This window comes from Pollicipes pollicipes, unplaced genomic scaffold (genome assembly GCF_011947565.3).
Source record: "Pollicipes pollicipes isolate AB1234 unplaced genomic scaffold, Ppol_2.1 Scaffold_4881;HRSCAF=5763_pilon_pilon_pilon, whole genome shotgun sequence".
Classification (NCBI taxonomy): domain Eukaryota; kingdom Metazoa; phylum Arthropoda; class Thecostraca; order Pollicipedomorpha; family Pollicipedidae; genus Pollicipes; species Pollicipes pollicipes.
This window is the reverse complement of record NW_023596576.1, coordinates 16,843,944-16,855,097: the sequence shown is the minus strand read 5'-3', so window position 1 is coordinate 16,855,097 and position 11,154 is coordinate 16,843,944. Positions and strand designations below refer to the sequence as shown.

At 48.8% G+C, this 11,154-nt stretch overlaps 1 protein-coding gene across 1 annotated transcript; it reads left to right on the top strand.

The window, feature by feature from the left end:
- The first annotated feature begins 956 nt into the window (after positions 1-956).
- Positions 957-2,725, top strand: LOC119100047 (putative inactive carboxylesterase 4). Its single transcript, XM_037223161.1, has 2 exons — positions 957-1,999; positions 2,308-2,725. Exons 1-2 carry the CDS (start codon positions 957-959, stop codon positions 2,723-2,725), a joined length of 1,461 nt encoding a protein of 486 aa, XP_037079056.1.
- The last annotated feature ends 8,429 nt before the right edge of the window (positions 2,726-11,154 follow it).

Here is an 11,154-nt window from a genome sequence, read left to right as displayed (position 1 = left end):
ACATGACCTAGAATAGGTAGCTTTGAAAGTTTTTAAAGCTTGTTAACTTTTCTTAAAATTACGATACCGGTCCATGCTATCCAAAATATCCAACAAATAGTTAAGGAGTTAGAAGACCACTCAGTGCACCTTTCAGTAAATAAAATGTGTCCGTTGGATTTTTTCCACTTTTGAACACCATTAACATTAATGGCGTTGCTGGTGAGAATCGCACTTCCTTTTGATACCGCATCATCCTAGTCTGCATGATTCAAACTCTAATGGCTCGCAAAACAAGGATGACATAAATCATGAACATGAATTATTGAACAGAGGAAACGATTTTGTCTGTCAGGTAAGCAGAGCATTCATTTTTATTTGAATCGCATATGGCTATGGCATCTTTTGACACGCTGATATCTAGGTTGTCTAAGCTAGAAACATATTATATCACCATCTGACCATCCTGAAAAAGTCGACATTGTGAAGCGCACCACATAACTTCAAGATTGCTATTTCAGTTGAAAACCCATACCAATCTGGAACAAGCCTTGTAAGCATAAGTTGCAACGCAAAGACCGTTATCAAAGTATAAGTGAAGCTCTTGCTCGCGTGCCCTTGTAGCTGATGACGAAATTAATAGGATCGCGTGCCCAGAAATAACAACCGTAAATAACTCCGAAATGTCCTACATTAACACCGAGCTCCTCCCATGAGAACAAATCTAATATCGCGAGCGCATGTTCCATCCAGCTTGCAACTGAGCCGCCAACATACACAGATCAGGTCGTGGGATTTGTACGTCCCAGCGGCTCATGGCGGACCTCAGTCCAGAGCTCGTGTGTTTATTGCTGTAGTTGAAGTTTATGTGCCGACGGAGCCAGCTTCGGCCAGCCCTTGTCAGTGCCACGGCCGCGCTGGGAGTGAGCACTCCCGTCCCTCTCCCGCTCGGCACTGTCGTCCCCCACACAGCGACGATGGCCGTCCTGCTACGGAGCGCGCCGGCGGTGCTGCTGAGTCTGACGCTGCTGCTGACCGCAGCGGCCGGCTACCCCGACGTGCAGTCCCGCCCGCTGGTCGCCACGCGAGAGGGCATCGTCAGGGGCGTGGCGCGGCGCAGTGCCGCCGGCGGCCTCTTCTTCGGCTTCAAGGGGATCCCGTACGCGCGCGCGCCGCTCGGGCCACTCCGCTTTCAGCCGCCGCAACGCCACCCGGGCTGGGCGGACGTGCTGGACGGCCTCAAGCACGGCAGCACATGTCTGCAGTACAACGCCTTTAAGAACAACAGTCTGGAGGGCGACGAGGACTGCTTGTTCGCCAACGTGTACACGCCGCAGCTGCCGGCGCTGGAGAGAGCCGTTGGCGGTTTGCCAGTCATGGTCTTCATCCACGGCGGTGGCTTCACGATGGGCAGCGGAGACGAGGAGATATACGGACCGAACTATTTCATGGACGAGGCTGTGGTGCTGGTGACCTTCAACTACCGACTGGGACTGTTCGGATTCTTCACGGCACACGATAAGAGCGCTCCCGGCAACTACGGTCTGCTGGACCAGGTGATGCTGCTGCAGTGGGTCCGGGATAATATCGCCAGATTCGGCGGAGACCCTGCTGTGGTGACCGTTTTCGGCACGTCAGCGGGAGGGGCCAGTGTCTCGCTTTTGGTGCTGAGCCCCCTGGCGAAAGGCCTGTTCCACCACGCCATCAGCCAGTCAGGTACGGCATTGGCAAACTTTGCAGCAGGTGGCAAGGCGAAGGATTTCACTCAGAAGTTTGCAGAGCTGCTCAACTGCTCTGCCGACGATGTTTCCATCATGGTTGAATGCGTAAGGAACGCCCCCTCCGAGGATCTCATGGAGGCCAAAAAGAAAGTAAGCCTGCAGGAGGCGCTTTTTCATCCACGGGTGGACAACGAATCGGAATCGCCGCTGCTGCCGAAGGATCCGCGTTATATCATCAAGAATGGGGAATTCAACCTGGTTCCATGGATGAACGGCATTGCGGAAGAGGAAGGAGCACTGTATGCTCCGTTTTTTCTCCAAAACAAATCAGTGGCGGAAGGTGTGTTTTCAGGAAATCCCATTACATGGGGCATCCTAACTGGCTTGATCAGCGAGTCCGGAGCCATTCCCCTGGACTGTGGATCGGACTCAAACGTGGAGATCGCCAAAGTGATTGACTTCTATGTCGGCAATGACACACTCAGCCATACCAACCATCTGCCGTTCGGTCGAGCTATAGGAGACCGAATGTTTGTTGCTCCCATGTCGGAGGAGGTGCGTCTCGCGTCACTCCACGCGCCGGTCTACAATACGTGCTGGATTACAGAGGACCTGGTCGCCTCTCCGCCGCCGAGCTGTTTGGAATTGATGCACCGTACATGGGTCCCTCGCACATCGATGACTTGGTGTATCTGTTCAGCAACGCAAAGCAGGCAGCGTACCCGGCCGACTCGCCGACCTACACCATGATCCGCTTCATGGTGAGCCTGTGGACGAGCTTCGCTCGCACCGGTCGGCCCAGCTCAACCGTCCTGCCGACGCCCGACTGGCCCGTCTTCACCGAGCACAGCCAGCGCCATATGCGGCTCAATGCGGAGCCCTCAGTCGAGGAGCGGCTGTTCGAGGAGCGCGTGCGCCTCTGGCAGGGCGTCCGCATGAACGAGGCCTGGCGGCACGAAGTGCAGACCAGCTGTCCGCTGGCCGGGGCTGAGTACGAAGCGCGCAGGCGGCGCTCGGCCCCCTGAGCCTCTGATCGTTCAGTGGCTGGTGCACGACGCTGAGAACGGAGCCGGGCTGGCGGCAGGTGTTTCAGAGCCGCTTCCAGTCGCGAGCGCTGACGTGACGGAGACCAGGAGCTCGACACGCGCTGGTTTTGCCGCGATCTTTTAAGTGGGAGACGTTAAGTGATTGCTTAGAAAGTACGTCTGCCACATATATGTGGAGCACACGTCGAACTGTCGATTGTGGCACCATTGGAACAATGACTCGGAATAAAAACTATGAATGGGTACGTTAGCATCTTACCCCGATTAGTTATTCATAATGTAGATCGATCGCTGGCCCTGCCACAGCACGCTGAGGTGTGCCGTCACCGGGATGTGCGACGTCCGTGACACCATGGGATGGCTGCTGACACAGCACGCTGAGGTGTGCCGTCACCGGGATGTGCGACGTCCGTGACACCACGGGATGGCTGCTGCCACAGCACGCTGAGTGGTGCCGTCACCGGGATGTGGGACGTCCGTGACACCATGGGATGGCTGCTGCCACAGCACGCTGAGGGGTGCCGTCACCGGGATGTGCGACGTCCGTGACACCATGGGATGGCTGCTGACACAGCACGCTGAGGGGTGCCGTCACCGGATGTGGGACTTCCGTGGCATCAGGGGATGACTGCATGTTTTCTTCCACGTGACCATGTCAGAGTTTCCAAAAGGTTCGTGGATTTATCTAGCGTGGCTTTGGAGATCCGATGAAGCAGGCTTTCTGGTGGTTTCTTGTTTTTGTCAAATGTATTCTTAATCGATCAAAAATTTTGGTAAGAAGATTGATCCTGCCGTTCCTGACAATATTAATCTCAGAAGTACCCCGCCCGACTGGGGGCACGGGCTGAAAGATGAGAGACAGACCTGATAACAAAGGGTTTGATGGCGTGGCTGTACTAGTGAGAGAGTCACTGGAGGCGACTGTGGTGAACGGACCTGATCAGGTCACAGCAGACCCCAAACTGGAGTCATTGTGGGTCCAGATCCGCGCTGTGTCTCAAAAAGTTATGGTGTGCTCACTGTACCGGCCCCCGAGACAGACACAGGCCCGAGTCACTGCGGACCTCGGTGAGCTGGAGCAGCAACTCCAGAACATCCTCACCTGTCACAGTGGACCCCGTCATCACATCTGGTGACATCAACATCAACACCTGCAGCAGCAACGAGAGCACCGTGGCCAGCAGGTTCAGGGAGTTCCTCACAGCATACTCTCTGCAACAGCATATCAGCGGGCCCACGTTCCGGTCATCTAACTCCACCATCGATTGTATTTATACAAACTGTGGTGTTGAGCGCGCCGGCACGCTGCACTGTGACTATAGTCCCCATGACTGATCACGTGTTCTAGTGCCGCTACCGGACCACCGACCTGCGCAGTGCGCACTGACGGCCAGATGCTGGCACAAACTGGACTTGACGGAGGCGAATCGACGTCTCCAAAATGTGGACTGGGGCCCAGTGAACGGCAGTGTCCATCCCGGAGAGCAGTGGGACTAGTTCCCTACAGTGACTCGTCCTATCGTTGATGCTTTAGCACCGATGAGACGTTTAAAAGTGCGCAATCCTACAGCACCACCAGGCACGGAAGCTACTAAAGACCTGATGGCCCGGCGGCGTGCCGCACTCCGTGATTATGACCGCGAGACGTATAAGGACCAAACCGGCAAGTCAGGTCGGCAGTGCGTTTGTGACACATGGGAGGAGATTGACACGCGTGTACGAGAGGGTGGACCGAGCCCGATGTGGCGCAGTGTGCACCTTGTCGTCTCATCTAAGCAGTCGACCAGGTCCACACCTAATGCGGACGCGGATGACATCAACCGGTACTTCGCCAGCATTGGTACCGCGACCGCCCGCCAGGTGGACTCCTCGGGGCCGGAGCTGGCGGTACGCCTGCGACGTGTGGCCACCGGCCGGTTCCAGGTATCACCCGTTACACCGGAGCAACTGCGACGCGTCATAGCCCGCATGCACAACAGTATATCGTGCGGTGCAGACAAATTGTGTATCCGGTCTTTCAAACTGTGCATAGACGCTATTTGTCCCGTGATCGCCCATATTGTCAACTCCAGCCTGACAGCCCATGTAGTTCCCGATTCGTGGGAGCTGACAATAGTGCATCTTATCCAAAAGACGCCAAAATCTACTGGTGTTTCTAATTACAGGCTATGTCAATTTTACCGACTATCGCTAAGGTTACCGAACGTGTAGTTTACGAGCAGCTGTTTGCATATTTTACCTCTCATCACCCGTTCTCCTCTAGTCAACAGGTATTAGATCATCTCACTCTCACTGACACGGAGCTTCTCACGGTTACCGACAAAGTTTTTGAGACCGTGGATCAAAGGGAAATCACCTTGTTATGCCTACTGGACTCATCCAAATGCTTTGATGCTATCCCACATGATGGACTCCGTGGGAACTCCAAGCTGTACAATGTTGATGTACGTTGGTTCGTGAACTACATCCAAACCACGTTCACCAGGTTCTCGTCCAGAACCTTGGCGCTTCCTCTCTGTCCGTGGCTTTGCCACAACCCGATCGGAACCTACCAGGGCTCAGCGCTCGGCCTGCTGCTGTACAGCATTTGTGCTAATCATATGCCGCTGTATGCTCATGACTGCATGTATTGTGCAGTACGCAGACGACATGCAGGTTTTAGTGAGTGGAGGCCCTGGTGACATTGGTACGGCTGATCACATCCACGGAGGAACATCTTTCACACCTGTCCAATGGTTGTGGCAAAAACGGAATAAAATTAATGCACAAAAACACAGCTCATAGTCCTCGGCACGCGTCAAAATCTTCGGAACCTGCCACCGGCTAGCAGCAAATTTATGGGCGCCACTGTAGCCAGCTCTACTTCCGTTCGAAACCTGGGTGTTGTATTTGACTAGTGCATGACGTTCACTGCGCACAATGATGACGTCGTGCAGCGATGCACCGGCGCTCTTATCGGCCTCAGCCACAGCCGGCACAGTCTGCCTCAGGCCACACTCATTACTCTCGTCCAGGGTCTAGTCATCTCACCCACCCGTTACTGCATCTGTGTGTACGAAACATGTAATGCTACTCAAACATCACGACTGCAGAAGCTGCTGAACTTCGCAGCACTAGTCATCTCTGGGCGTCGGAAATATGATCATGTGAGCGATGTTTTACGAGATCTCGAGTGGATGTCTGCTGACAACATGCTCTTGTATCACACACTGACTTTCGAAAACGCATCCTGCAAAGATCCCAGCCGGAGTCGCTATCTGATCACCTTATCCATAGACACCATGTTCACCCATCCCTACAGCGAGCAGGATGATGTGTTACATGTGCCGGTGATCAGATCTGAATCGGGAAGGCGGCGTTTTGTTTACTCCACCGTGACCGCCTACAATGCACTACCGCAGAAAATTCACGACCTATGAGCCTTTCACAATTCAAACGCGAGTCGCGTAGTTATATCATGCAGCAGCGGATCAATAACAGATAGCGACGCCTACTTCAAATGACTAGCGAATGTGAGAGTGTGTTTTGCGTATGTATGCCTGTGTGTGTACGTGTTTGCGCGAGCCTCCCTGACCTACAGTGTTTTATTTCCATCGCACGGGTTCTGTAATATCCACATTCTGAGTGGAGTGAGCTTATGACGTGTAATAAATAAATAAATAGACTGTACTTTTGGCTGTCAGTTGTTTTTGGTAACATGAATCAACTAAAACTTTGCCGTCACAACACAAACTGTAGCTGCCGCTTGAGCCTCCGATAGCATGCCCTGCCCATTAACCCAAATTCGACATTTCAGCCTATCCTGCTACACAACAAAATTACATTGAAAAGCTTGCTTAGGCCCGTGGATAGCACTTTTACACTGCATGCACAAAACTAATAGTTGAGACAAATATTGTCAATGCGACGGCGCTTTGAGCAGACTTTTGCGCGACGTATTGAAAACTAAAAGCTGGATAACGCTGTTAAAGACACCCTTTGCACAATTTTGAAGGCGCTCTTACGCTATGCCAGCTCTATGTCCGAAAAATGCGTCTTAAGTCCCTCAGTGTACTTCTAATGAGCATCATTTCCCTTCCATTTTTCCGGCGGGTGGATTCTGAATATCTCAGCGTGAAATTGTACGTAAATTGTGCATCTGCGCTGTAATAAAAATGCATGAGTGCTGTTTATGATTAAGCGCGTGTATTCGTGTGTGTATCTACATGTGCGCATGTTAATACATTATGTGACGTGCGTTCTACCAAGGAATAACTGAACAACCATATTTCAGGCCAGCGATATGTATCTCTGCATAATGCACGGGAGTCTCTACTTTATGGCGCGACAGAAATGCTTTGCTTAAGTGTATGGCCTTGATCTAAATGGGTTAAATTTGTCGCCATGGGAAGAGGCTGAAAGCTCAGCACAGTGTAATGCACGGTGACAAGAACAACCAGACGGGACTTGAGAACTGATGCGTGAAAGCAGAGGTGAGCATGAACCCATTAAGCGGTTAATACGTTAATTGACTTACCTTTTTGCTAACTGAATAAACTATAAAATTCTTAATATTTTCCGTTGGAGTTTAAATTCTTACGAATTTTCCATTGACTTCGGAGCGTTAAGCTTTGTGGGGTTGGTTTGGTTCTAGGCGTTTTGGCGATTAGAGGGTTCAGGGATACTTATCTATGCGCTTTGGTGGGTATGCGTCTTTTTCCTTACCCTTGTCTCATACAGTGAGGGGGTAGATGCTACCCTGTAAGGTTTTCCGAGGATTTCTCTCCAGTGTATCTTGTAATAATGCCTCAATTTTTCGTAGCTTATGGTTAGCTCGTTATACTTGTTTTCACAACCAAAACGATCTTCTGGCATGTTTGGTTTCCGAGTGCCGACAGTTTTCAGGAACACTGCTAGGCGATCCACATGTGGCGAGAGGACGGGAGGCAAACGACGAATCCACCGAACGCTCGCGGTGGGCCGACATTGTCATGGAGCTAGAATCGCTTTTGAACTAGGGTGGGAGTGAAAAATTCCATCGCAAAAAGACCGTGCGGCAGCGAAAAATCCATTCACAAAAGACGGAGCTTATGAGCTCGTGACGGATGCTTCAGCGAACAAAGACATCTATTTCACGTTGGCATGGTCGTTATGTCAGGAACCTGACAAAACTATTTCGTTTTTAACATCTTAGACCATTAAAGTGAAACAGAATACATTAACACGCTATCGGGTGGGGGGGGGGGGGGGGGCAAATTGACCCTTCCCCGAGGACTTTTACCGAATGGTTTTTGAACAGCGCGGCGTAGAGCGCCACATTTTGCATAGCTGTAGAAAATTGCATAGCAGATCGTTTAACATACCAATTTTAGATGTACCTTGTAACGTCGCTGACCTATGACAGGTCAAGTCATTCCATGGTTTCAGCGAAGGCAATTTCTAGGGAATCGTTCAATCTGATACAACAACGGAGTGTTTGACGAAAACATAACATCCGAGATGCTTTCATAGGCACCGCAAATATTGAATGAGCAAATTGCGTTGACCTAAGGTCAGGTGTGATGGTCAGACCAAGGTCAAACCAACCTGATTTATTACTCTAGGGCTTGCTGTATGGGATAGTTTCTGGTGCTCATTTCGAATTATTGACAGCAGGAACCGATCATACATTTTTCAATTGACTTCTTAGAGGTCAGAATAGGCCATTGACCTCAGACGACCCGGGTCCAACGTTTTTGTTTTAGGAACATACTGCCTAGCGTTAATCTTTGTCGCCTATTCAAATGAAACGCAGAGCAGTCTTGGATCATTTTGGTCACTATGACCTTCAAACGGTCAAACAAGGTCGATGACACAAATGGGCTTGTGACCTTTTGCCCTTACAAGACAGTTGCCCCTAGGTTCTGGGGGCGCTTTGGAGACCAACCTGGAATTGACATTGTTGGGACCCTTATTTGACCTGAGGGTTATGACCTAGGAAGCTGGAACCCTAACCTAAGTGAGTTCACATATAGGTCAGACACCCTGTAAATTTTGGTGTCTCCAGCTTTCTTTAGTTCCGAGATCGCCAGAGGGGGTTCAAATTACACCACCCCCCCCCCCCCAACACACACCCGAGCGAAGGGTACCTAGCTGGCCAACCGGGCGCGTGTTAAAGCATAGTAATTTCATTACAGTATTATGAGCATAACAAATTATTAACACTAATAATTTGATGCTGCACTTTTCAGTTACCTTCCACAGCACTTTTAAAACAAAACAAAGCAAAGCAAAGCAAATTCAATAACACTATAACAACAGAAAATTCAACAAGCAAAACACTCAATCAAAAAAAAAGGACTTCTACACATCAGCCCAGCACCAAGTCAAACACAATAGATATACTTCTGGCTTCTTAAGGTGGCGTCAGGGAAAACTAACACTTTGTCACTGTTTCTTAAAAATACCAACACTTATTTCCATGAAAGTAGCCTATGCCTAACCTAAAGAGGCAGCTTACATCATCTCATCCTGTATAACCTGTTTGTATCACAGCAGCAGTTGTGTGTTACTGATTCTTGCACAAATCCTATTACCACTTGCCATGCACTTGACCAACTTAACCCAACTTAGAGTAGCCCAAGTGAACATCATCTCAACTCACCTATCTGTTGACAGCAGCACTTGTAATAAAAACATGATATTTAAAGCTAGTTTTGGGCTGGTTTCAACTTGAGTTTTTATTCAGTTCATTTTTGCATGCTTGTTGACATCAGATAAAGTTGGCAACATGCGAATTAAACCACTTTAAATCACTTTGAACAACTTATTTTGATTGTCATGGTTAGCCTGTGTCACGGGCAATAATGGGTATGCTCCACAAAACAATCTCTCTTCTCCAAAAATAACATAACTTCTAGATGACCATGCCAGCATTGCTGCTTTTTCAGCTGCAGCAAATGCATCCATTTGGGCTTGTTTATTCATATTTAATTACAGAGTTTGAGATGATGGCTTCACATTTTAAATGGTGGTTTGACTATTTGTTACATAGCAATACTTAACTCATATTATAATTGCTATGCAGCTTGGAGTATCCTTGTGTTAAAAATATAGTGAATATATACAGTACAGTCATTTGCCAGTCAGCAAACCATGGCAACTATAGAAAACATCTGGTTAAAGCAGCCATGAGGGACCACTCTAAGAAATTTGGGGCAGATAACCAAGAATATGTAACAAAATAAGCCAAGTTCATGTCTTGAGGCATCATAATTTGTCTTGTCAAAACTCGATGCAAAAACAGAAAATGGCTAACTCTCGTTACCAATCATGTGTTGAAAGCAGGTAAGCAATTACCTGGTCCACAGGAGACTTACCGGCTTCTCCTGCCCCCCCCCCAAAAAAAAAAAAAAATATTCAGTGCCTTTTGCATGGTCTGCTGGCAGAGGGCCTTGGACTCACCCCTAAATATAAATATTAATCGTGATCACCAACCTTCGAGATTAAAAAACGCGAAACAAGTAAGAGGTGCGCATGATAAACATATCCACAGGGCAGAATTTCGCCGTCAAACACTTCTGTATTAGCTGCGTCAGGTCTGTCCCAGGGCTCAACATGGCAGCATATTCTAATGCTGCCATACAGGCGCATTAGGCAAGGCTGTTGTAAGCCTTTCCAGATAGCATGGTAAGTCAGAAACTCAAAAGCTTGGATTTATCCTTATTGAGCACCGCCATTAACCAAAAAAAAACAGTTAAACGAAGGTTTAAGAGGGCAAAAATGGCGTTAAAAATAAGTTCCGTGCTTCAAATTGTCTCATTCATTCCCTGTGAATTGTTCAGGCTTGGGCGTATATCAAACATGTTTGGGCGGCTGGCGAATTAATCCAATTGATGTATGAAATACGTACAAGCTTGCAATTGGAGCTTCTTGCGGAGAAATTTAACAACATTTTAAGCAGAAGATGGTACCTCTAAAGGCAATCGAAAAGGAAGGAAGAACAAAGTGGCATCACACTGGTATGATACCAAGAAAAACAAAAGTAGCTAAATGAATATAAAGACTGGTACTTTTATCGCAAGATATTGTAATCGGCTGACTTGACTTAAAATCTGTTAATGTAAGTGCTCAAATGGTGATATTAATTTTGTAAGTTTAGATTAAAAGACATTTCTTGAACTTTTCTCTCCTGCATTTCGGGAGTGATGCAATTTAGTAGTCAAGTTTTGTCGGGAAAAAAGAAGTACGTGGAGTAAAATTCTCTACTAAGCCTTGCTGATATTTGCACCAGCCTCTGCTTTTCGTGGTGTGGTGATGAGACCAAAAAATTAGGGGATGGGTGGAAACCTTGCCTTTTGGCGCACAGCTGCAGATTGTGATGCATTTTGTGAACAAACCAAACTTAAGTATGCAAGCGGCTGGGGTCGTCGGGTTCTTGGGCTTGGAGG

Excerpts from the sequence above, each read along its gene's own strand:
- LOC119100047 (XM_037223161.1), top strand. The coding sequence starts at position 957 with ATGGCCGTCCTGCTACGGAGCGCGCCGGCGGTGCTGCTGAGTCTGACG. Across the intron at positions 2,000-2,307 it reads GCGGAAGAGGAAGGAGCACT|AGGACCTGGTCGCCTCTCCG; the intron begins GTATGCTCCGTT and ends GCTGGATTACAG.